Raw genomic sequence first — 14,415 nt, forward strand, 5'->3', positions numbered from 1 at the left:
ACTCACTCATTGACTCTGTCAATTTGGCCATCTCTCTGTCTCTCTCTCCCTCTCTCGAGCTTCTCCTAGAGAAAGAAACAAAATAATAAAAAATAATATATGCATACCGGAAGCTGCCGTATACTGAGTCAGACCCTTGGTCCATCTAGCTCAGTATCCTCTGCACTAACCGGCAACATAACTCTCCAGGACTTCAGACGGCGGGCATGCCTTGGCCTGCCTGGAGATGCCAAAGATTGAATGTGGGCTTTTTACATGCTAAAAAAGAACTACAGTGGTACCTCTAGATACGAACGGGATCTGTTCCGCAGCCCCGTTCGCATCTAGAAATGAACGTAAGTAGCGACGGCACGTCTGCACACGTGCATGTCGCTTTTCAGCACTTCTGCGCATGCGCGTGACGTCATTTTGAGCGTCTGTGCATGCGCAAGTGGTGAAACCCGGAAGTAATGCGCTCCATTACTTCAGGGTTTCCGAGGAGCGCAACTCGAACGCGCTCATCTCGAAGCGTCTTCAACCTGAGGTATGACTGTATGGCACTGGGTTATAACCCCTTTCCTAAACAATCTTTGTCACAGTGAATGGAAATAAGGCCACATTCACACCTTATATTTAAAGCACCTTGACACCTTTTTGAGCCCTCCTGGCTCTCACCCCCAAATCCTGGGAGCTGCAGTTTCTAAAGGGTGCTGAGAGTTGTTGTTGTTGTTTAGTCGTTTAGTCGTGTCTGACTCTTCGTGACCCCATGGACCAGAGCACGCCAGGCACTCCTGTCTTCCACTGCTAGGAGATTCCTATTCTCAAATTCCTAGAGTTCCCTGTGAAGAGGAATTGATGGTCAAATTCTCTGGAATTTGTAGCTCTGGGAGGGGAATAGGGGTCTCTTAACAGGTCTCAGCACCGTTAAGAAATGACAGCTCTCAGAATTCTTGGGGGATAGCAAATCGTTTTTGAAGTGTGCTTTAAATGTATGGTGTGATTGTGGTCTAAGGCAGTGGTGTATTTTACTCTGTCATCTACCTTTTTACATTTATTTATTACACTTGTAGCATGCTCTATTTCCACATCCATTCCATATATTTAAATTACTTTTATATCACTTTCACAGTCATGGCTCCTCCTACCCCTTTCAAGAACCATGGGAACTTTAATTTTTTGGGGGGAGTTTGGAGCAGTACCTCTGTGATAAATACAGTTCCCAGGATTTGTTGGCCTGAAAGTCATGACTGTTAAAAGTGGAATAAAACGGATTTAAATGTATGATACGGATACTGCTTTTTTAAACCCCGCCCCCCAACATCATGTTTCCTATGCAGGCAGCTTGCAGGGCCAGAACCACTTTGAATTACACCAGGTGCCTGCAGACCATTTTCTGAGTCAGGAGAAACAAATGGCATTGCCTGCATCTTTAAAAACAGCAAAACCTTTTCAGAAGGGTCTAGGGTTTTTTTCCTTCCTGTTAACAAGCTTTCCTTTTGGGATCTCATTCCCTAATCTCTGGTTTGCTCTTATCTTTTAACACAGAAGCCGAGCAGATATGGATATTAGTTTAGCTTCAGTAATTATACTGTTCTGTCAGGTTTATGTTGGGGGAGAAAGCCTTTCTCCTCTTGAAAGGCACTCCCCATGACAGTGCTTTGTTTATAAGGGCAATTCAATTAATATGGCAGCTTGCGTGGGTGGCTTATTATCTGAAAACATAACCAAAGTACTGAAAGTGACGAATCATTTTTTTTTTAAAAAAAATGTGGTACACAATAGAACATTCACTGCACCCAACCTTTCTTCTCTTTCGCTCATTTGTTTGCTGCATTAAAATACTATTGAACTGGGAAACAAAAAAGAAGAAGTATGCACACCTGGAACCTGGGTTTATTGTTTTCATGTTTTATTGTTCTCATATAGATCCCTGTTGGTGGGACAGAGCAACAAATGCAATTTGCTGACAGTATTTCTGGGACAATGTGTGCTTGGTTGATAAGGACATGGGCTCCTTTCACTGAAAAGATTACAAAACTAAACAGGGAGTCTCAAATTCTCCAAATTTAAAGATCTCTAAATTGAGTAGGAATGAAGTATTCCCAAGAAAAGTGGAAATGAAGTACAATAGGCTGTGTTGAATTTTTGTGGAATTCCCTTTTCACTATGCAAGGAGATGTTTGGCAGTGGGTATATAGTCCCCCCCCAAACCCCAGCACCCTCACTGTGGGGAGGGGGAAGTTTCCTTTCAATGCAAAATCACAATTCAAAATGACAGTAGGCAAGAAAGACAACATTACACATCTGTCCACATGCCCCCAGAAAGTTTGCTGAAGAGAAGCCTGGCCCCTTAGGAGCAAAATGTTTCACTGTAAGCAAAGAATGGAAACAAAACCAGCTCAGCAATATCCACCAAAGACAGAAACCTTCCTTGTACCCCCTTTCCTTGTCAGAATTCTGGGAGTCATGTTTGTACATTATTAAGAGATTCACTTTATAAAAAACCTTTGCTCTGTTACAAAACAAAGTCTTGGTTGTGACGTATTGTTTTCTCACTGTGTGGGAATACTGGAGGAGGAATGAACCTGAAAAATGCTGCCTCAGAATAGAAAAACCTTCAGGGATCTGAGAAAGATCCGCATGTAAGGAGAACTGGACAAAAAACATAGGGCCTCTTCAGAGAGAGGAAGAATTGTGTCCATTATGATGCATGAAATACACTGCACACACCTTTTCCTGTCATGTTATAAGCATCAAGTAACTGCTGGATGTATTGATTGTCTGACCTGTGGATACAGAGCAGAAGAAGTATTTGAGCTGTGTCTGAAACATTTTTAAAGTGTTCTTTGCTCTGCTGCCCAAGCAGGAAAAGTCTTCTGCTTCCATCAGTGTGGTTTTTGCACTTCAGTGTGATTCTTTTTCCATGGTAGTTTTCCCAGGGGGGGCAGTGGGTGGATACCGTGGGATTATCATTCCTAGACTCAGATTCAGTACAATGGGGTGACCTTACTTGCTTTGGCTAAAGTCCAGAACACAGAGTAAACGGTAATGTAAACTATTAAAGTGTTTGGTTTTTTGGGTTTTTTTAAAATGACATTTTCTGTATTGAAAATACAGAAGGGCATGGGTATGTTGTAATTCTTGTTCAAATGCTGCATCAATAGTGATAAATAAAGGCATAGATATTTCTAACTGGAGACTCGATGGGGCTCCTTCATGATGGTAAACAAACCCTCAAGGCAGACAACAGAAGGCACAGTAGCGAAAAGGTGGTCTAGCTCGCAAGTGCTGCTGATAGCACCTGCCATTTTAATTCCCCCACAATGCCTCTGGGGCATCAAAACAGTGCCATGGTGTAGCAATGCTACATTAATTCCCAGAGTCATAATGGGGGAATTAAAGTGACAGGCAGCGCCCATGACCTCCTGGGCTCCAGTGCTGTTGCTGTCAGGTCTTGCCGTCAGGCTTCCCATAGGCATCTGGTTGCCACAGTGAAAAAACAGGAAGCTGTACTAGACGAGACTTTGGCCTGATTCAGCATGCTCTTCTTTGCTCTGATGGATGGCTGTTAGTTTTCTTTTGTTGAGTACTGAAAGGACCACAGGGCCTGTGTGGTTCAAGCAGTGGGTCCTCCTGGGAGCCCTATGGTGCTGACTCCTGGCGATGGGCCTGATAATGTTCAGACAAATTTAGAAGGTGGACTGTTTTTATGAAGACAAAAAGTATGTTTTGCTGCAACGATATTGTGGGTAGCTTCAATATAATGTTACAAAGAGTTGCCTGGAATAGGGGACATTACTCACGAGACACTGACATTATTGTGGAATTTATATCAATCTCATCACTCCTCAGGAATGTTTTATGTGGTAAGCTTGTTTATTACATTTACAGACAATAATTAAGATTTCCTTCATAAATCCTTGAGCACAGCAGCGATTGAGCTTTCTAGCATAGTAAATGAATGTCAGATAAAAGTTGTTTGGCTATCAGATCTTTAATTTCATTCAGCTGTTGGAATTTAAACTGCACAATCATTTATGAAGATTCTGACTTGGAGACGCTCAATATTTTCATTTCAACAACTTATCAATGAAAAGAAATAAAACACTGCTTCCTAATTAAGCTTGCAATAAAGTTTTTGTCAGTTTGATCAAAGGCTGGGTCCAGTGTACCCCGAGATCTCTCAGTGAACATGTCCCTCACATGTCCCTTTCCCTAGACTGCACAAGCTCAGGAGCTTCATGTGCATGCTGGATCTCTCATCAAGTGAGTTTATAGCTGAGGTGAGAATTAACCAGGGATTTCCTGGTTTGTAGCTCAGGCTCTTAACCACTTGCAGAATGCTTGCCTGGGCATATCCTATTCACAGTAGCATGACTACATCCATGTGACTGTAGCATTCTAAATGAAGCACATTGCAGTTGATATTGGATTATGGGAAGCAGGCCTTTCTTCCCACTACAGAGCTCTTAAGCCTATCCTGGGTGAATTCCTTGTTTAACAGCAAGCATAACATTCACAGTCCAGTATTTGCTGGACAAGCACATGGTTCACACACAGTATTTGCAGTAGACAAGCGCATGGTTCGCACACAGAAAATTCCAACTTTAATACCTAGCATTTCCAGGGAGTGCTGGCAAAGGCCACTTTCTGGAACCCTGAAAAACCACTTCCAGGCAGTGTGAAAAAGACTGTGCAAGATGCACTAACAGTAAAAGGCACCTTCCTATGTTTTTCAGCATTACCCAGTAAGCTCACTTAACAATATTTAACAGCATTTAAAAATACCAAGCTCCTTCATTCTCTCAGCACAAGCCTTCTTCCCCCTTCAACATTTTATTCATGCAACTGTTTTCTTTTCTCAGCCCCATATTCCAACATTCTTTTTCAAACTGTGCTTGCTAATACAGAATGTATTATTCCAGCAACAATTTAACTAGTGCCATGCAGAGATAAAATAATTTTTTCCTAACACCTACTCATTACTCCACTGTTTATACTGGCAAAGATGACATAAGCCCACTTTACCATCGTGATGGCAATGTAAAGCAGAAGTATGTAAAACAATAACATTATTTGCAAGAATATAAAGCTTTCTTCTTACTTCAGAATGAGCAGTTTAGAACACTGTGACTACAATCCACACCATGCAATCCTGTTGATTTCAGTGAGATTTACTGCCAGGCAGGTTGTGTAGAAGGATTGGTTAGATAATGCATAAAATGATACATCTGTCATGATAGGATTTATCCAGCATCTAGAGATGCTCTAAACAGCTGGAAGTTGCCTTGTAAACATGCAGTGCTAAAGCTTCTGAACGATATTCCCTCAACTGACTACTGTTCGGGAATTTCAAGGTGTGGGAATGAATATATGTTTTCCAATCAGTATGTAGTTTAGTTACTTTCCAAAGCAATTTTAATGCAAATGCCCTGTCATTTCATGGATGTTCTCTTTGGCGATATGAATTCAACCACTAGCTTCTAATTTGATGTGGTTTGTAGCAGGAAGAGAGACGCCTGTGAAATTTTAGTGCACAGAACACTGTCTTGGGATTTTTAAATTGCTTCTTAAACTGCATGGAAATGGTGTTATGCTTGATATGCTATCAGGAGAGAATAATAGAGTTTCACGTTATATAGCAGCTTTCAAGCTCAAGATATCCTTAAATACTTTACTTACAACAAATTTGATAGAGAATGCTCAGTGATGGTGTGTAGGCAAATGCAACGGTCATCATTATGTCTTACTCAGCAATAGCCTACACACAGCTGTAGAGAGTAAAGCCCTATTTGAGTAGGAGAAGATTTTGGCTAGGCTATTAGGTTTCCTGCCCCCTCATATGGTGCCATAGTTATGATTTCTAATATACTGCCAAAGAATATCTCCTTTCCAATTTGGACATTGGGGTGGGGAAGGACAGGAGAACATTGCATTTTTTAGCTGGCTGTGAATACTGCAAAAGAAAAACCAAATACCATGGGCATTTATGTGAAGAGGCTTGTTGGATATGACCAGAGACAATGGAGTGCACCTCTGGGGGTGAAGTCAAACCACTGAGTTAGGAGCACTGAAGTGACCTGCCTAGGTGGCAAGCCTGGGCAGTGTGGTCCTGGGTTCCACAGACAACAAGACTCCTCTCTCAACTTTGTTGATGTGGTCCAAAAGGATGCAGAGCAATACATTTGGCACCAGCTGGGCTGCAGGAGTTGCCAGAAGGAGTGTACAAGGCACCAGGCAACCATCTTAGGGATTCTACCCCAGATTTGTGTAGGGTTATTCCTTAGCCTTTTATTCTCCCTAAAATATGCCACAAGGCAGAGGAGATTTAGGATTAGAGTTTTCCTTCTCCTAGATAGGCTACCTTCCCAGGTTGATGAGCCTCATCTGCCCCTCACGTCCCTCTACAACATGTGCAGAAACTTGACCATTGGATCCACTATTGGTCTAGTCCGCTCAATCTGCTGGGTCCTGTCTTTGCATGCAAGGGAAGTCCTTAGCTCACCAAGGGTTTGAGACACATCAGCTCTCCTCACCTGGTTTAGCCAGCCAGTCAAAACTATTTCCTGGGGTGTGGCCACTGTCACATACTGACAGCTTCTGGGAGCACATGGTGAGAGCTGAGTACAGCGTGAGGACCAAAGATGGACAAACTACCCCAGAAGCAGCACAACATGTCCCCCAGCAGAGGTACTACCCCTCCCCTAGCACTCCACCTACTGTTGGCTTATCTGCCTTCCACCCCACTAGACTCAGTTGGCACCAGACACCCCTGGTGCATAGAGCCAGTGGAGGTGCACACAACTTGATATGTCCATTGCATGCAAGGCTTCAGATGATAATGATGAAGACACCACTGCACTGCTCAAAAAACAAATAAAAGGCAATAGCCGTATCTTGTATATATGGATTAAACCACTGTATTTATTTACAAAGTTGGAAGTCTTGACATCGGCAATAATTCCAAACAAGATCCGATTACAGTAAGCTGCAAACCCTTTTAAAAAAATCAAGCCTGAAGATTTTCTCTTATCTTTAAATTAAAGAGGGGAACCAAGTGCCCTGTCCAGAAAGTGACAAAATATAATTTAGAAATACTTTTGACAGCTAGTTGCAGTCTTCTTGACTTTAACATTGAGTTAAGTGATTATGTTGAAACTGTTTTCTATATCAATTTATATAGATCCTCTTTCATTGCTAGATACCTTTGAATATACTCATTTTCTACTGCCAGTAGCATTTTCTGATCCTGCAACATAGAGGGTGGATTTGAGTGTGCTTTTATTGAACCAAAGTTTGTAATTATTATTTTCAGTACATGTTGTTCTCCCTGTCCTGTATGCTAGCGAAAGTACAAAGCAAATGTTTTTTATGACCCTGAAAATGGCCCACTTTTCACAGAAATATCACAGGAAATAATAGTGGAAGAAACTTTCTCTGGATGTGTGTTTATAAGCCCTATCTAACCTGATGCCTTCCATATGCTTTGGACTATAACGCCCATCAGCCCCAGCCAACACACTGGATGCTGTATATGAATGGTGACTGGGATGCCCTTCATGGGCAAAAAATTAGAGATTTGGCATGGTAAAAGCAGAATGCATTCCTAAATGCATTTACTAGTGAGTAAGCCACATTGAACGGGACTGACTTCTGAGTAAACATACAAGCCTGCATGATTCTGAAGCCAACAAATTTAAAAGAACTTACCATATTTTTCGCTCTATAAGACGCAACAGACCACAAGATGCACCTAGTTTTTGGAGGAGGAAAACAAGAAAAAAAATAATTCTGAATCTCAGAAGCCAGAACAGCAAGAGGGATCGCTGCACAGTGAAAGCAGCAATCCCTCTTGCTGTTCTGGCTTCTGGGATGATGAAGAAGAAGAGTTTGGATTTGATATCCCGCCTTTCACTCCCTTTAAGGAGTCTCAAAGCGGCTAACATTCTCCTTTCCCTTCCTCCCCCACAACAAACACTCTGTGAGGTGAGTGGGGCTGAGAGACTTCAAAGAAGTGTGGCTGGCCCAAGGTCACCCAGCTGCTGCATGTGGAGGAGCGGAGATGCGAACCCGGTTCCCCAGATTACGAGACTACCGCTCTTAACCACTACACCACGCTGGCTCTCTTATGCGCAGCCTGCATTCGCTCCATAAGAGGCACACACATTTCCCCTTACTTTTTAGGAGGGAAAAAGAGAGACTTATAGAGCAAAAAATACGGTAAAAGGAAATAGTCAAGGTTACCTGTTGGAAGATGACTGAGAGGTTATATGATGCAGAATAGGGAGAAAAAACAAATGTTTTAAAATATACATGATCATGTCTTTTCCTTTTTTAAAAACAGATGCATTTAGTTGTGTCTTTGCTGTGAAAGAGAACATTTATTTGGTTATCCCCAAAGCCCTAGTAACACCTGGAGGTTCAGTCTGAAGCCCCAAGGCCCTTGTAATGTTGTGTGCCTATGCTCACATCTGCTCTTGTCAAAACATAGAAAACATCTTACTCTTCCCTAGACAATGCCATGTTGATGAGTATAGATGCTTCTGCTCCTTGATGGATGAAGCCTCTCATTTCTGTAATTTCTTGCAGGGTTTCCTACTACAGGGATTTCAAAAATTCTGGAAAGGCAAAATATGATGGATTCTTTGGTCATGTGACCATGAGCATAACTTACAAAAAACAACAATGGACGTTGAAAGAATTTAGTTTAAAATATGCCTTTGCCTCAACTTTCAAGTATTTTAAAATCCTTTATGGGACTCCAACTCCCATCAGTCTCAGCCAGCATTGCCAAGGGATAATGGGAGATGGAGTCTATTAACATTTGGATGGCTATAAGTTCCCCACCTTAGGCTACACTTGTTAATGGAAGGCTAGATGGCTAGGGAAAAGTCTGGATTGAAGCAAGAAGATTAGTATGAATCTGTACAGCTCACTGAGCTTCGAAATTATCCAACAGCTAACAACAGTTGCTGTTTTGTACGTTCTTTAGTAATAAAGATACCATTTAAGCTAACAAAAGTTTTTTGTTTTAACTGTTTCTAAAACGTTCAATTTGAATTTGCTTCCTTATAGCATATATTAATCAGTTTCTTGTCAAATACATAAAATAACAACTTTGCTATCAAAATATCCAGTCTTATGTGTGTTTTGATTGCTCAAGAATCACGGGGATGAACTCTGTGATTCACCCAGTCACCGAGATCTCCATCCGATGATCAAATGAGACGTGACCCCTCAATGGGTCCTTGCATTTAGCATACATACTTTAAAAGGCAACCAGCACCTGCTGGAGTAGGCAGCAAGGGCTGATACCAGGACAGCAGCGGATAAGAAGGGGAGTTTAACCCATCCCTCTCAATGCTTCAGTTCTGACAAAATTTGCATCTCTAAAGCTGCTACTTGCCTCAGGAGGAAATCCCACCAGTGCCACTGGGTGATTTGTACCCAATCCAAATTGTAGCTTCAACCCCCCAACTTTTTCAGGATTACAGCTGGGGAGGAAAGCTGTACCTACTCCCTACCTACTGTGATCTAAATAATGATCCTTTACACACAGTTTCTAACTGCATTTTTATTTAAAAATATGGATTTTAAATGCAAATACATATTTAACATCACATCTAGCTTGATCCCTGAAACTCTCCTAAGGTGACCAATTGCTATGAGATAAAGAGAAACAGAAAAATACCTTTTCAGTGGTGGCCTCTGCCTTTGGAATACTTTCCCCAGCTAACCTGCTGGTACTTATGCTGATGTCTTTTAGATGCCCAGTTAAAATGTCTTCATTCTCTCTGGGATTTGCTACTTTTATCATCTCTGTCAGTTAAAAACAACCTAAACAAAAACAAAAAACAGAGCAGCAGGATTTATATTTGTTGTAGAGATTTTTTTCGGTTGTTTTTATTGTAATTAATTATTGTATTTTTTAGATTTTTACTGTTGTTGTTTTTATTGTTTGCTGACCTGGGAACACGAAGAGTTGAAGTATCAGAATACAAATCTATCAGACAGATAAATCTTCTAATGCAATGACTTCCCTTAAGGCCAAGCCTGAAATTCTCGTGCTTCCTTCCTTTTCCCTACCTGTGTGGTCCTCAGCACCAGTGGTGGTGAAAAGAACGTCACTGACAAAGAGGAATGTAACTGACAAAGAGGAATGATATCTAGAGGTCCCCACAACCCTGATTCAGGAAATCTATCTAAAGCTCATGATGCCTTCAAGGATTCCTATTGTCAGTGTTAGTTTGCTGGAGATCATATGAATCCCTCATAACTCGAGGACCAATATAGGAGGACACCCTACAAGACATGACAGTAAACCTAGCCCGATCTTTATAATGATGGAGGTGAATTTATAGCTTCAGTCTGAACTTAGAGGAAATCAACATTTCATGGTGTTGTAAGACAGTTACATTCTGTGGTAATAAATAGGTTGCTCTGTATATGGAGATTTATGGCATTAATAAAGTGGAGTTTCCAGGGGAGCTCAAGAGTGGGAACCAACATGAATCAAAACAGGAGGCAAGCATGCTGCTGCTGCTACAAAATAAATGTGCCATTTTGTAGTAAGGGCTCCAGGTTGTCTACTTCATAAAGAAGGCCAAAGGTGTCTACAGGGTGCTGTTCAGCCTTTCAATTAATTAGATTGATAGTACTCTGAAATACTATACTTAGCGGTCAGAGGCAAATGGTCAGTACATGAAGCAAGTCTCTGCTGTCACATTTCATCCAATTAATTGCCAAGGCACTAAAACACTGATAGTTATTTGTTCATAAAGAGAGAATTTGGATTATGCAGGAATTGAGCTGAAAATGGAGAATTTTATTCCAACTCTAGCCCATCAAATGCCACTGGCATCCTCTGCGTCTTTGTGGTCATCGGACTGGCCAGGCGGGTCTTGTTTCAAGATGTACACAATTAGAAAATGCAAGTTACAAGAACAGACATGCATGGTCCACAATTCTCCACAAAATACGAGAGAAAATTTATTGTTTTCAAGCAACCCCAAATACCATTCCTTGGTTCCCCCTAAAGGCGCCAATCTCAGGTTCTACAGTCAGCTACTATGGGAAATTGTCACAGGCATAAATCAAACTGAAACTTGCTTGGAATGGTGATTGTGTGTAGAACTCCATCTCCACTTGTCAGCACAAAAAGGGTTGTCATGGATTGGCTGGATGCAGAGGAGTGATGGAAGGCACCAGCTGGGAACCTCCACATGAACCCCCAGGGGAAGAAGGCTCAGAGCTAGGGAACTGGTGATGAGTGGTCTGAGGGAGAAAAGGGAGAAGACTGGGAGGAGGTGTCAGAAGCTGAAGGGGAAACAGGGTTTAGTGAGCAGGAAGAGGCTGTGGCAGAAGAAGTCCAGAACCAGAGGCAGAAGAGGAGGCTGGAAAGGAGGGGGGCCAAAAGGCAGTGGTGAGGCAGGCTGCTGAAGAATCCAGGGAGTTTCCCCCTTCTGCTGTGACCAGCTCCCCTCCCCCCTGGTCTCCTAGAACACACAGAGAAATGAAAAGAACAGAGGAGAGATTGTGTGCAGACACAGTCTATGACTACGTGGGGAAAGGAGTGGACTAAGCAGGTGGGGGAAGTTGGGGACCTTCAGTCCTCACAACTGCCTCATTCGGGCAAGACCTACTGGGAAAAGTTGCTGGGATCACTAGGCCTGCTCTGCTTTGGTTTCTTTGAATAGAGTTAAATTCACTGACATTGTGTTTTTTTAAAAATTGCTGCACTGCAACTGACTGGCTCTTGACAAGGGAGTGTGTGGCACAAAGTGTAGAGCCTTGTAAAGACTGATGTTCATTGTTGGTTGGTTATGTAGAACTGTGCCTATTGTCCTCAGGGAGTTTTAATTTGCTGGCTTCTTCTTCTGCTTCTTGGTGGAATTTGTCTGCTCTGTATTGGTAAATAGTATTTCTCCTGTGGGTTAAGGATACAGATGCTAAATATCATAACAGATTTTTACCAGCAACAGTAGTTAGTCATCTGATGGTTGTACCGTGGGGCCATTATTATTAGCATCAGTTTGAATCATCTCACATCATTTGATGTGAAAACCACACTGCTCATTTATTCAATCATCTGGGTTGTTGTTTGGACTGCTTTAAGACAGGACTATCGAGAAACATGTGATTGTCCTATCTAGTCTGCATAATACCCTAGAATAGTGTTTGGCAGCTGGTGGCTTATGAGTCAAGACCATCTTAGAGATGCTGTCAATCTCTCACCCCTTCCCTACTTGAAAAGTGCTGGAACTATGGAAGTGGGGAAGAGAGGCTGAGAGGGCCCTGGGGTGTGCCAAGTTGGAAAGCCCCACGAAAGCCCTTTCCACCATCTTACTGCCTCCTGGCATGCATCCAGATTGTGTGGAGAGGTAGAAGCTGAATCAGAAACGCTGTACCACTACCTTTCATGCTTTTGTTTTTGTTTTGGCCTGGCTGGTGTTTTTGGCATTTACTTCTTAGGAAAGGGATCGCAGATAGCTCAGGGTCAGAGCAAATGCATTGCTTGCAAAAAGTCCTAGCTTCAATCCCTGTCATATCCTGTTAAACAGAACAGGTAGCAAGTAATTTCTTTATTTCTTTAAAATATTGCTAGGCCACAATTTACTGTAAGTGACTCCAGGGCATGGCACAGTAACTCCGTTTAAAAATAGCATAAGCATAATAATATAAAAATGAGAGCAGATAAATATATGACTAAGCCAACTGGTTAAAACTACAGAACTGTTATGTCATCTTACATAGTATTGACAACTCGCAAACTACAAATGCCTAAGCAAAGAAAGCAGGTTATGGGAAAGGCCTGTGCCTAAGACTCTGGAGAGGAACTCCAAGTCAGAGCAGAAAATAGAGTCCTAGCAGTGGGGAGCATGTCTGGGACTGATACCAGCATACAGTGGTACCTCAGGTTACAGACGCTTCAGGTTACAGACTCTGCTAACCCAGAAATAGTACCTTGGGTTAAGAAGTTTGCTTCAGGATGAGAACAGAAATCGTGCTCCAGGGGCACAGAGGCAGCAACAGGCCCCATTAGCTAAGTGGTACCTCAGGTTAAGAACAGTTGCAGGTTAAGAACGGATCTCCAGAACGAATTAAGTTCTTAACCCGAGGTACCACTGTATATTGATCTGGTTTGCATGCAGTGCTAAGCCAAAGAACAGCTTAGTGCTAAAGATCAAACATGCAGACTTCCTGAGAGGAGACAGAAGCTGCTTTGCTTCTCCATGGTCATCTTGCTAAGCTATGGCTTGGCTTAGTGTGTTCGCCAAACCTGGGTTGATGGGTTATCCCCTCCATTCACATGACTTTAAACCATAGGGACAACCCTTGGTGTTACAGCTTGTGGTTTGTCTGGAGAGCCCCAAATCAGGTTCCCAGGTTCAGATGACACACTAAGGCAGGCATAGGCAAACCCGGCCTGCCCGATGTTTTGGGACTACAACTCCCATCATCCTTGACCACTGGTCCTGCTAGGGATGATGGGAGTTGTAGTCCCAAAACATCTGGAGAGCCGAGCTTGCCTATGGCTGCCCTAAGGCAAACTATGGCCTAGCAGAGCACTGCATCAAAATGGCCAGGGAGGAGCAAAGGAGCCGCAGTCTGCTCTCCAGAAGCCCAAACATTTGCTCAGTTGTGTGAATCTATGGCTTGGCTTGGCCTCACTTGCGAAGAAGGGTGCTGGGTGCACATTATGATTCTGTCTGCTTAAGGATGAGATACTCTTGAGCTGGCTGCAGCAGCTGTGTCACTCCTTTTCAGCCTGTACATGAGCAGAGCTATACAAAGATAACTTGAGTCAACAGTAGCCTCTCCTTCACAGGGAATGATCTCTCATCACGATCATCTTTACCTCCTGTTAGAAATCCTAAAGGGAAAAATCAAACCTGCATGTTAAAATGAATGTGTGAGCAGTTTTCATCACTAGCAGCACCCTGGCCATGCTCTCCTATCTCTCGATAATGAGACTGCCATCCAGGGTACCAATTAGTGCCGAACTGACAGTTTTTCTAATGCTGACACCTGCCCGTAAAAATCCAGCATTTCATTATGTACCTAGCAAGCTGTCAAGCTGTAATTGCTTTTAGTTCAGCTGGCCAGATCCTATAAAAGTGGGTTTCTATTTCATTACCAATCCTTTGTGACATCCAGTGGCTTGGAACTATTTTTAGTCCTTTGCCCAGTAGTGCCTCTTTTTTAATGTTTATGGGCTTCATTTCACTTTATTCACAAGTTATTAATGACTTCTAAAATTGCTTATTATGCATAAAAGGGGGAAGATATTATTAAAATTGGCTCTCATAATCACTTCAGCATGATAGAATCTACAATTAATAGAGTTAGAAAACTAATGGATATATCATGTCGAAGCACCACTTCAGAAAAGCGTAATGTATACTCTGCAGTCCACGTAGCGTATCATTATCCTTT

The 14,415-nt window shown here is 42.3% G+C and overlaps 1 protein-coding gene across 2 annotated transcripts in view; it reads right to left on the reverse strand.

Moving 5' to 3' along the window:
- KCNJ6 (potassium inwardly rectifying channel subfamily J member 6) overlaps nt 1–14,415 on the reverse strand; it is a 118,286-nt gene that overhangs the window by 78,646 nt on the left and 25,225 nt on the right. Inside the window, exon 2 of one of the 2 annotated variants that reach the window (XM_053386702.1) lies at nt 7–65. The exons of the other annotated variant lie outside the window; for it this stretch is intronic. Within the exon in view, the coding sequence (XP_053242677.1) occupies nt 7–31 (25 nt within the window). The 5' untranslated portion in view covers nt 32–65. The remainder of the gene's footprint in view (nt 1–6; nt 66–14,415) is intronic. 2 annotated transcript variants of the gene reach the window in all.

This window comes from Podarcis raffonei, chromosome 4 (assembly GCF_027172205.1).
Source record: "Podarcis raffonei isolate rPodRaf1 chromosome 4, rPodRaf1.pri, whole genome shotgun sequence".
Taxonomy (NCBI): Eukaryota; Metazoa; Chordata; class Lepidosauria; order Squamata; family Lacertidae; genus Podarcis; species Podarcis raffonei.